This window comes from Thunnus thynnus, chromosome 3, assembly GCF_963924715.1.
Source record: "Thunnus thynnus chromosome 3, fThuThy2.1, whole genome shotgun sequence".
NCBI classification, from domain to species: domain Eukaryota; kingdom Metazoa; phylum Chordata; class Actinopteri; order Scombriformes; family Scombridae; genus Thunnus; species Thunnus thynnus.
The window spans coordinates 5,008,504-5,020,556 of record NC_089519.1 but is presented as its reverse complement, the minus strand read 5'-3'; the positions used below and the strand labels follow the sequence as shown (position 1 = coordinate 5,020,556).

General features: G+C 41.1%; 1 protein-coding gene across 3 annotated transcripts; it reads right to left on the bottom strand.

Moving 5' to 3' along the window:
- Nucleotides 1–1,694: 1,694 nt before the first annotated feature.
- pdcd4b (programmed cell death 4b) lies at nt 1,695–10,782 on the bottom strand. 3 transcript variants are annotated; one of them, XM_067582149.1, is made up of 12 exons: nt 10,661–10,782; nt 10,083–10,182; nt 9,343–9,660; nt 6,451–6,545; nt 5,990–6,103; nt 5,599–5,820; nt 3,956–4,053; nt 3,553–3,667; nt 3,178–3,285; nt 2,808–2,918; nt 2,550–2,689; nt 1,695–2,443 (listed from the first exon to the last, which is right to left on the bottom strand). In XM_067582149.1, the coding sequence occupies exons 2-12, from the start codon at nt 10,123–10,125 to the stop codon at nt 2,383–2,385; spliced, it is 1,425 nt and encodes a 474-aa protein (XP_067438250.1). In that variant the 5' UTR covers nt 10,126–10,182; nt 10,661–10,782; the 3' UTR covers nt 1,695–2,382. The 3 variants fall into 3 exon arrangements, with proteins under 3 accessions (XP_067438250.1, XP_067438255.1, XP_067438261.1); XM_067582154.1 differs by having other exon boundaries at nt 10,646–10,766; XM_067582160.1 differs by lacking the exons at nt 10,083–10,182; nt 10,661–10,782 and adding an exon at nt 10,183–10,225.
- Between the last annotated feature and the right edge of the window lie 1,271 nt (nt 10,783–12,053).

Here is a 12,053-nt window from a genome sequence, read left to right as displayed (position 1 = left end):
GTGAGGACATTAAGCTCATAAATGATAATAAACTGAATATCTTTGTTTATCGGACAAAAGATGACGTCATTTTGGGCTCTAAGAAGGTATAATAGACATTTTTAACTATTTTCTGACATTTTGTTGACAAAATGTTAATCGAGAAAATAATCGTCAGATTAATCGATAATGAAGATAATCATTAGTTGCTGCCCTTGTCAGATTACCGTGTTTTATAGCAGCATTAGTTATCAGCAGCAGCCGTCTTGATGATCCAACAGTTAAGTGTTTTAATCTTTGGCTTCTCTTGATCAGATACTTGTATTCACAGATATTTTGTCCACTGTCCTTATTACCCTCTGTCATAACGTTTGTTTTCATTAATCTAAGGCATATAAAATGTAATAAATCTGTCTACCTTTCAGCAACCGGGTACTCAGAAGACAATGCCAGAAGTCAAGTCAATATTCAGAGAAGTTCTGCCTAAACAAGGTTTGTACCACAGCAGTGAGCTACTTGGACAGCAGTAGTTACAAACAAAAGGCTGTTTGTGGAGCTCAATACAACAAGTGAACTGTTAAGAAATTTGCAAAAGCTTGCAAAATTAGTCAGTGGGTGCTGTGTGCTCCCTCGTTACAGTCTCTTTTACAGCTAAACACCATTAGCATTGTTGCAATATAATCAAAGTTATTTAGTGAATAAGGCTGATTGACAGCGATGCCACTGAAAAGCAGTGTATTTATAGTTTAATGCCTTTTTTTGTGGAAAAGCTGTTTAAAGGCTGACCTCCAGATGTGTAACATGTCCAGATGTTCCATGCAGTGAGAACACTCGATCTCTGCCACTAATTGGTAAAAGCTGACCATCAGTGCAACAGAAGTTAAAACATTGGCATGTATTTTAATATGGGTCACTACCAAGAGCATACAGATTATAATAACAAGTGTACAGATGTTAAATCAGCCGCCCTTTAACATCCTGGAGGCACAGGCTACCAGAATGATGAAACCTTTTAGTGGAAAAACAACAAAAATCCAATTTAGTCTTGTGATTATCTTTGCATTAAACCAAAGACTAGCTGTATAAATGTGAGTCTTCATATTTGAGTTTACTAATTCCATTTTCGGGCAACATTAACAGGGCAGCTTTCCATGGAAGATGTCCCTACCATGGTTCTGTGTAAGCCAAAACTGCTCCCACTCAAATCCGTCACCCTAGAGAAACTGGAGAAGATGCAGATGGAGGCGCAAGAGGCCGTCAAACAACAGGAACTGGCGATGAAGGAGCAGTTGCAGTAGACGTCCGATGGAGGACTCGCAAGAGCAGTAGCAGTCGAAATGGCTGAGACATTCCTTCAGACGGACACAAACCCAGCGTTTTCAAGTATTTGTAAGGATAGTTAAGTGCAATGTCAAGAGGTCATTGATGTTTGACTTCACGGAGCAGAAGACCTGATAAAGTGAAAGGAGAGTAATCTACTATGTCATTCGTAATGATTGGTTAGTTACAAAGACCTGAGTGCATCTTCAGCTGTTTTATTTGTATTGATGTGTCTGTAATTTGGCATAAATGCACATTAAATGTCAATTGACAGTTTCCTTGTAGAATGAATGTAGAGCAGAGTGACTAATGTGGGCAGAGCAAGAAGTTTATTTGCAACATGTAGTACTAGTGTGTGTGCTGATATTGTGACATTTCACAAAAACAGTCTTCGATTATTTAATAGTGATTTAATGAACAAACAGGGATCGATACGTGGTACATTTTATACACCAGTATTCCCCACATATAAAAATAAACAATCTAAACACCATTTGTTGAAGTTATCCTGACTGGTATTTGTTTTTGCACTATACTCATGTCTTGTTACCTTCAATAATGACATCTTTGTGTGATTTAAAGGGTAAAAAGGAAAAAAAAAAAAAAAAAAGTCAAGCACGGCATAGAAACAGCAGCTAGTGAGGGAGCAAGTATTGCATTTCACAAACATGCTCTCCTTTATTTTATTTTTTTTTATTCCCCTTTTATAAAGCTCTTGACACAAACCAGTCATCTCTGTACAAACACTGCTTTCTAGAAAACACAAAAGGAGTGGCAGTGAAATCAAGAGAATACTGTACAAAACAACATGGAATGACTGACACTGAGAGGTGTGGCACTTTGAGGGTTAGCTTATGGAAATGTTTATACTGAAACACCTTGGAGAAAGTGATCTACTTCAGTTTCAATCAAAAGTGCAGTTTTGTTTTTGTCTTGTTTTTCTTTAACCCCGCCTCCAATTTCAGAAATGTACATTCGTTTGACTGCTAGGGGAAATTTTGTACCCAACTATTTTGAAAAATATCCAAGTAAAAAAGTAGCTTTATCCTCTTTTCAGGAAATCTGGCACATAAAAAGGACTCCTCAGTAGCTTTCAAGTTTCACAACACCGCCGTCTCCCTCGCTGACAAATCTCTTCCGGCCCCTGACGACAGACAGATCCCGTTAATGAAACCAATAGTTGGGAGACACATCTCATTCTGAGAGGATTGTAAAGTGCGTGTCTGAGAAAACAAGTGGTGTGCACTTACCGGCAAGGACAAAGATCTCTTAACTTTTCATCAATGATTCCCATACTGAAGCTTTTATCAACAAACTGCTCCAGGATGAAGTATGCACGAGGGACATCGATGTTGATTTCAGCGATGTCCATATAAACTCTTTCATAGCCCTGTGAGGGAAATAACACATTGTCTATTAAACACCATCTTATAAGAGTAGCAACCTAGCTGTTTCTTGGTGAGACGGTTAACTGCAGTGCAAAATTCAAACAGCAGGTGGCACCTTACCCTTCTCATTTGGTCCACAGTAATGATGGAGGACACAGACAGTGACTTGAGTAGCTGCTGAACCATTTTGAATGTTTTCTCTCCTTTGGACTCCAACACCATCACTATCGCCTGAGAGAAAATAACAGAAATATTCACAGCCTTGTACTAGTGCCCAAAACATTTGCTAAACCAAGATATGATGTTTCAAATGATGATGGAGTGGCCTGAAAATATTTTGCAAACATTTAGCTAAGAAAAAAATCTGTTCATCTCAGTTTGAGTTTGTTTTTTTTAAATCTCCCTTTTGGCCTCCTGCACAGCTGAATTTGGAGGCAAGTTTGATGCTGTAAAGGCACACTGAGTTTGGCTTGTCCTGCTTCAAACTGACCTCATAGACAAACTCGTGGTGGAAATGGGGAACCTCCAGATCTCTGAGGCATCTCTCAGCCTCCTTGCTGTCTCCAGACAGGATGTATTCCTTCAGCAGCAGGTTCATCTGACAGGACAGAGAATATGTGATTATATGTGAATTCACCTCTGGCTGGAAATGAGTTTTAAAGCAACAATCAGCCATCACTATTGGGAATTCTTGGACTTCCAGCTGTGTTAAGGCTCTTTAAACACAATGTATACTTTTGTTTATCATGGTATCACACCCGATATTCTTAGATTTACACCTCAGAAACAGTGTGCCAGCCAGGTACATTAAGACAGTGGATCCACTACTACTCTCCCCTCAGGTCTACTTTATGTGTGACTTTACCTCTTTGATGAGCTGTGTGACGGGTCTCTGGCCCCCGCCTGTGCCCCACTGGTTGTCTATGCGAAGCCCACCCTTACTCATCTTCAGCAGCACTGCTGCCCGGTCTAACGCCGCCCTGGAAGATAAAACAAATCCACACAAAGTGTTTACAAGCATTAACACAAACCTCAAAGTTCAGATTCCCCTGCTATTTGTTCCTGAAGTGATCCCTCCCTTTATGTTATATTTCATGACATGACAGCCATATATGCAAGAAAGCTTCCGCATGATACTGAGTGAATAACATCTAGCTTTAGCATGCGCAGACGACCTGTTAAAACCCTGATATCATCTGAAGATTTTCACAGTAACAGCATAACACAGGAAACTAAAACCACCAACAGCAGAGCCAAAAATGACAAACCTTGTGTATTCACAGTCAACTCTGCCTTTGTAGCCCTCGATGTAGCTCTTGGACAATATTTGGTCACTAACGGCGCGTGCGATGAACTGGCCCACCAACTGGAAAACAAACACACAAAGAGGTAAATAAAAAAAAAATAAAAAAAGTAAACAAACCAAAACAAGTTGAGTTTAGCACAGTCACATAGAAACTTGATTGTTCTGTCTGCTGATCATAAAGAAGGTTCCCTTGTTTAAAATAAGGAAGTCAAATGTTCACAAATGACACATGAAGGACCATTAAAGTATTTCTTCAATCTGAGAATACATTTATACTTTTTTTTAAATTACAAGACAGGCAAAAATCAAGTCAATAATGCTTTTTTTTTTTTTTTATTCCATCACTTCAGCAGGAAACAGATTAAAGTTTGTTACATAGCAACACTTCTTTAAAAAGGTCAAAATAGTATAAGCTGAAACAAATGAGTGTTTAATATTTTCTGCAAAAAATCAAATAAACTAGCAAGAACCTAAAACAACACTGTTACACATAACTGTGTCATAAAAGGCCCCTGAAATCACTGACATGCCAGATGACTCACAGCGGCCACAGGCGTATGTGTGTGTGTGTGTGTGTGTGTGCGTGTATATGTGTGTTTGTTTACAGTAGTGTGAGCACATGATTTGGGGAAACGAAAGAGCTGGCTTTGCTCTTCTGGCCTCCACAAAGCCTGCGCTCATCACTGACTATTGTTCCTGTACAGACAAGAGGCAGCTCCGTCTCATCGGACCAGTTGCTGTGGCTAGACTGGCAGGCACACGAGGAAGAAAAGAAAGTGTGTGTGTGAGAAAGTGAGAAAGAGAAAGTGAGGGGGCGGGAGGGGAAGAGGTGGTGGTGGTGGTGGTGGTGGGTGGGTGGGGGGCAGGGTAGAGTCATAATGCCCCTTTAAACTCACAGAGATCGGCGAGAGTGAGAAAGAAATGACCGGTGAAAGAAAGGAGGGGGTGTGTGTGGGGGAGAGGACGACGAATAACCCTTTGAGCGTCCTGTGCTGAGCTTGCATTTAGCGAGTGCAGACAGACAATGGGCAGAGATCTCATGTCTGTGCTGGCTGAAAAGGAAAGAGCTCACACACACACACACACACACACACACACACACCAAGCCACAGTGTTGTCCCCCTGCGCTCCACCGCATAACGTGTCAAGGTTTAACAAAAGCACACGCAACACTCGCACAGACACCAGACTTTCAGCTGAGCGTTTACTGTAATGGGTCTGTTGAATAGAAGTTAAAGTTTTGAAGATCAGTTTGTTAAAATGTTCTAGATGGCAATAAAAAGTAAAAAAAAGAGAAACTTGAGAGAGAAAGAACATGATATGGATTTACTCTAGCTCCAGGGGCTCACTTTTTTTTTTTTTAAATATTGTGTGCATTACATCTGGAAACTCTACCAGAGTAAATGACCTATTTCCTCCAGCAAACAAGGGTGTCTGTCACTTCACTGCATCCATCCTCAAACCTCTTACAACAAACTGCATCATATTTCAGATTCAAGTTAAATCAAAAGCCTTTATCCTGAATTCTACAACTTATATAACAAGCACCACAACATACAGGTTACACTCAATAAGTCGCTAATCCACGCTCGTTTCCAGACTCACCTGCGGGGCTCCGGGTGTGTCCAGGACCAGATCGGGGAGCTCTCGAAGGAGTTTATCGAAGGACTTTTCCATGTCGCCGCAGAACAGAACGGGTCCGCACAGATCAGCCAGCAGTCTGGAGGTGAGCTCCCGGTGGCTGGCTTTGGCCTCCAGGGCCAGTGACACAGCCAGTGAGGGCACCTCGCACCGCATGGGCCCCAGGTTGAGCTCTGCAAGCAGCTCCTAGATGTGGAGAGAAACAGTGATGTTAGATGTCTTTATGCTTGTGTTTCTTGTCTTTCAACTTGTATTATTTTTACAGCACTTTGTAAGACGTAGATTTTTTTTTTTGCTGATGCACATAAGCCAAATTTAGGTCAGGTCATTTCCTACATAGTCTTTCAGTACTTACAGCTACTTCATTTGTGTCTCCGTGTTCAAAGTACTCTTGCACGATGGGGGTGACAGTCTTCTCGAAGTCCCTCTCATCCAGCGGGGGGACCACAGTCTCATACACACAGTTTTCCTGTCATAACACACAAATCACATTTCAGGTCTACTGTTTGGTTTGATGAATAAATAAGAATTCCACACCTGTTGGTATATATATTACTATATCAGACATTTATATTCACAGTAAATGACTCATTTGTAGTGCAACACCTTGCTAAAGGCATCTATGTTATTTCATCCACCAGCAAGACAAAATATTATAAACACCTTATAATATAATGCAGTTTAGTCATTTGGGAATGTCACAAAAATTACAGTCAACACAACAGAAACAGAAATTTAACAGTATAATCTTGATCATGATGTTTCAGACACTCCGTGCATAGTGCAGATGGAAACCGTCAACTCTCCAGTCAGTACCTGAGCTTCGTCGTAGTTGGGGTCTTTCTCATCTACCTCCTCTGGTCCATAAACTTCACCAGATCGGCCCCACACACCTTTACCTCCAGCTCCACCTGCGGGCGAAGGTCAGTGACAATGTTAGACATCATATCTGATGACATCAGACTCACTTATGTTGAGTCAATATGGCAAAAAAAAGCAAAGACATGAGCAGTGTTACTTTCAAAAGACGCAGTGGCAAACATATCTCGGTTTACCTGAAACATGAGCTGTTTTTGTAAAAAGCAGCTAATAGTTCATGGTTACTGTGGAGAGAAATGTTTTTTCTAAAAAGCTTTTAGCCGATTTCCCTCCTTATGAGCAACTTCAACCTCAAACACTCAGTGAAAGATGAGACTAGTCCCAGACGAATTTTCAGGATTTGCACATTAAAAGCTTGACATGCTGTGAGAGGGTCGGTACCCCGCCAGTTGTTTCGTCGCCCTGAGATCTCGACATCATCTGAGACATACAGGTTGTTTCAAGTATGCTTGATATTTTCATCGTTAGCCTTGTGGTGTCAAGTGTGTCTGATTTGTGAGTGTGTGTACTGTTCTGATGTCAAGAGGGAAAAAACTGTCCAGGAAAGTGAGATGTGTTTGGACAAAAAAAAAACTACACTGAGTGTGCAGGTGAGTGCAGTTTCCAAACTGTTTCCAAGGACGACTTCTCAGATGGTTCTGTGTAACAAACCATCTGGCGCGTCGGGTTAATTTCGCCTCGTAAAAAGGTACAAACATGGAACAGGAGGTCGCTGTTGTTCCGCCAATAAGCCGGCGGTGGAAGTAGTCACACTGCTGGATCAATGTGTGTAAAAGGGACAGCTGGCATTCTGGGACGGGGGTGTGACGTTCTGATGTTATGTGTGCGATCCGCCACTAGGGGGTTTAAAAATAAAAATTTTCAACACTCAGTTCACCCGCCTTTATTGTTTAGAAAGCCACATTGATGTGTGAATGTTATACGTCACACTATACGTCGACACTGTTGTGTTACACGCCAAACTTCTGATTTCAGATTTCAGCATACTGTGAGGCCTCATTATGCCGACTTTGTTTGGTTGTGTGTAAAAAAGCAAAGGCAGCATAATGACATGTCTTCTTTACTGTAATATTGCAGGACCTCTGTATAAAAAGGGGCTTTTGTATTTTGCCGAAGTTGTCGCTAACTTAAAGCCTTCAACCCCCTTCACTTTAATCAGCAGGTGGCAAGCCAGACACGGGAACTCGATGGTCTTGATGAGTTGTAGCATATTTTTTCACTAAACTGTACACACACTTCACTGCTACGTTCACAGCTATACTGCTAACTTCATACTGTCTGCTCTGGTTGCCAGCTTCACCATCACACACGCTCTTGCCCTCTCTGTCGACTGCACACTCGCTATGCACACAACCTAGACACTGAGCTATCCTTTAAAAAGGAGCGACGCTACTCGTATAACACCGATCGACCCGACCGACCCCCCCCTTACCCCCCAAAAATATTTCTCCTCGTAGGTGACCTATTTTGATCTCAAAATAGCAAATTTCATTGAAAGTTGAGGAGTTTGCATCTCTGACAAATGCACTACTTTGTCATGTGGATTATCATCTGTGTGTAATCTGTACCAACAGACCTAACATGCAGTGATATAATCCCTCTATTCGGGGAGGTGACGCGTTTGTTCATGTTACACAAACAAACATCTGATGGGTCTGAGGTCAGCACCAACAGATTGCAGACAGTTTAAGAAGCCCTACACCAAAGCAGCTTGTGTGATGAGCTTTAAAACCTCCATTAGTCCCACCCAGTATGTGGCATATGACATCCCACTATATTTAGCACTGCCCCCATTGGTTGTGCGAATGCATCCCACTTCATTTGCCATACAAAACTGCAATGCATGAACTTTTAATGTAGGGTAGCTCGGAGCTCAAATTACAGGGCTCCACTGGCGTGGCAGTTCTGTTATGCAACCAGAAAAAATGGACGGACACTGTGCCAAAAGAAACTACACTTGCTCCAGTTCCACTGCCCATGGGAAGAGCAAAGTGACTGAGCTGTACTTCAGTCTGGGGGGACATACAAGTAGGTGTCACATACTGACATCACTGAGTGACAGCTGGACTATCAGACCATGTGGACTCTTACAAAAATCTGATCTACTTCTATGTTTGTGATGTGTCGGTGTTATTTATAAAAGACAGTTAGGGACAAAGACTTCTCCTCAGAGGAGTCAGAGGAGCTATCTTTGGAGTGATATATAAATTGGATAAGATATCACAGTAAACTATTATGTAACATTTTCGGCTGAATGCCTAATGCTGTTATCAGTGGAGCCACAGACAATAATATAGTCCTTATCCACAGCTATCACTGTGCTCTGGCACACATAACAAACTGAACTCAAACTAAGGACAAGCAAATGTTCTATAAACCTCATGAGAGTAACTTTGAACTCAATTTCCCTTCAAATAAAATCCATCTATGTAGCCACTCATAGTCGTCTAAAAGGCCACATATTTATGTCACATCCTGTGCATTGATAGATTAGCATTTACATAAACAACTTTTGGTACAAACAAATGTTGTCGATGACCCAGCCAGTTTACATGCTAATTGGTTTATGGCTCCTCGATGGAAAACTACCAGGTGACAACAACAGTAGGTCACACCCTAATGTAGGTCTTCCCTTTGAAGCATTAGGCAATGACACAGCAGGGGCTCTTTGATCAACTTTTACACATCTGTGATAATGACCAATAAACCGCTCAATATTACTGACACATTTCTTTCGATCTTGTTGGTATCACAATGTTACATAACGTAACGTTATCACGACACTGTTGTGTCAATAAAACTGCACTTCATTCATTCAAATCTTCTTACCTTTCTTTGGCAGGCCTCTGCCTTTGCCCAGTCGAGACTTTCTGTCCAGCAGCTTGCTCTTGGGGCTGGTGGGTGCTGCCGAGGTTCCCCTGACCACATCCCCGTTATCACTGAGGGAGTCCCCCCTGCCAGAGTCCCTGGAGGAGTTCTTTCTCAGCCTCCTCTTGGCCTTCGCCTTGAGACGTGCCTCGTGGATGCTGTTGCTAGACGAGGACAGCCAGTTGCCATTGATCTCATTGTTGATGTTCTTGTTGGCGATAACCGCTCTGCCGTTGTCTTCATCTCCAGACACAAAGGAGTCACTCAGGTCCTCAGCCTCTGTTGGATTACAAGGAAGAATGGGGGAGAGTTTTTGTTATCGTCATCAATATGTCCCAGAACAAATCAAAACACAGCTGCATAGTTTCAATTTGTCCTGAGAAGAACACATGAAACTACAAGAGCTGACACTTATAGCACATTATCTGTAATCAACTTTTTATTTTTATGTATTTATTTTACATATAAATACAGTAAACTGTGTACCCAACTTCTATTTACAGTCACCACCTAGATGTAGGATGAGTGAAATCCATATCAAATTCAACATCATCACTAAACCTGCAGGCAGTGCAAGAAAATAAGCAACCAACCACTTCCGCATGAAAAAGTCCCTGTGCCCCTCATCAGTCTCAGCTGATGAAGCAGTTACATGGCTGCGACACACACACACACTCACACACACACAGACACACACTCACCAACAGGGTTTGCGTTCAGCCAGGCCTCGCAGTCGGTTGCCATGTTTTACAACAGAAAATAGATTTTGCAGCGTGCAAACAAAGGAATTTCAAAGGTTACCTGCAATGTTGAAGAAGAAACAGGACATTTTATATGCAGACATGCATTGAAAACATGCCCAGACATGCTGCGACAGCAACAGCTCCCCCTCCCCCTATTCATTCAAAGTCACAGTGTTGATAAACAATGGCTAACGTTACGTTAACTTCAATGTTCGCTGTCAGGGGAAACAGCTGCGTCAAAAAAGACCAAACTCAAGAGTATCTAACGTTAACTGCAACAATAAAACATCCAAAAGTCCGATGTAAAATCAATAGCTGCTGTTTAGTTTGTTTAATCGTGATTACACATCGCTGACTCGCTATTTATTTGCCGTGGAGACGTCAGTAAAGAATAAAAAGAGACCGCACACAGTCCGCTAGCTCGGTAGACATGTTTATCTACATCTCGCTCAATCCTTCACAACGCTGTCAAGTAAAATATGCGTTTTCATCTCCCTTGTTCTGTCGACTAAATAACTCACAATTAAATCACTGACCGTCTGTTGTTGTGTCCTAGCTCCAAACTCTGACACGAACACTGTTGTTTTTTGTTTTATCTACCCAGCAACGCAGGCACGTAGCTCAGTGTTTTCCTTATCTGATTGGCTGAGGGGAGGGAGTTTTAAAAGAAAGAACCAATGAAAATGCAACACGGGATTTTCTTCTCGCATTTTCTGTGGAGTCTTTGTTGTCTTATAAAGTGCTGCCTCCTATCTGTAGTGTTGTGCCACAGCAGTTTTCTATTTTGGGACACTGCTGCTGTAATGAATTACAGCATACTAGGTAATTAATGACGATGATGATGTTGACAGTGGTGGAAAGTAACGAAGTACATCTACTCAGGTCCTGAACTTAAGTACAATTTTGAGGTACTTGTACTTTGAATATTTCCATGTAATGCTACTTTATACTTCCCCTCCACTACATTTCAAAGGAACATATTGTACTTTCCACTCCACTACATTTATTTGACAGCTTTAGGTGCTTTTCAGATGAAGATTTGACACCATGGATAATATAAAAAGTTTTTGAAATACAACACCATTGTTAAAGATGAAACCAGTAGTTTCCAACCTTTTTAGCTTTTGACGTCTTACAAAAAGCAGTGTGTAGTTGGGGTCACATTTCAGATGTCTATGAGTTGTTAACAGCTGCACCAAATAGTGATTTTTCCCTCTAAACTTCTCACATAGTTTCATTTCAGAAAATGTTCAAATGATCCAATATTTCACCAAAAATCAAAGTTTAGAGAAAAAGTCCAAAAACTGAAAACAGATTTGTGTATCAGAACTTTGTTTTTTCTTCTTTCCTCTCCCATTAATCATCTCACAACCCCTCAGATTTATCTGGTGACCCTTTGGAGGGGCCCGACCCCTAGGTAACGAACCACTGGACTAAACTAGTTAACCGTATATAAAGTAGTTGAAACTAGCTCCACCTCCAGCAGCTACAACAGTAACATGCTGCTCTAACACTGATGCTTCACTATTAATAATCTAATGATGTCATATATAATAATATATCAGTCAGAGGGACCAAACCACTACTGCAATACTTTAACAACATCAAGCTGCTTATACTTATGTACTTTTACTTATAGTAGGATTTTTCATGCAGGACTTTCATTTCATTTACATTGCTGTATTGGTACTTTTACTTAAGTAAATGATCTGAATACTTCTTCCATCTGATGACGATGATGATTTATTAACTCTGTCAAAATAATCAGAATTTATTTATCTGATTGAAGTTGGTTAACCATCCAGAACATTATGTTCACTTAAGAACATTATGTTGTGTAAACCTACTGTGTGAGTAAACACACTAAATGTATGAATGCAAATGCACGGCATTTATAATAAAAAGGAACAATAATTTTGGACTGGACTA

Coding starts and splice junctions, on each gene's coding strand:
- pdcd4b (XM_067582149.1), bottom strand. CDS start 10,125: ATGGCAACCGACTGCGAGGCCTGGCTGAACGCAAACCCTGTTG. Junction 5,821..5,989: donor GAGACACAAATGAAGTAGCT/GTAAGTACTGAA, acceptor CTCCACATCTAG/GAGCTGCTTGCAGAGCTCAA. Junction 2,444..2,549: donor AGAGATCTTTGTCCTTGCCG/GTAAGTGCACAC, acceptor GTCTGTCGTCAG/GGGCCGGAAGAGATTTGTCA.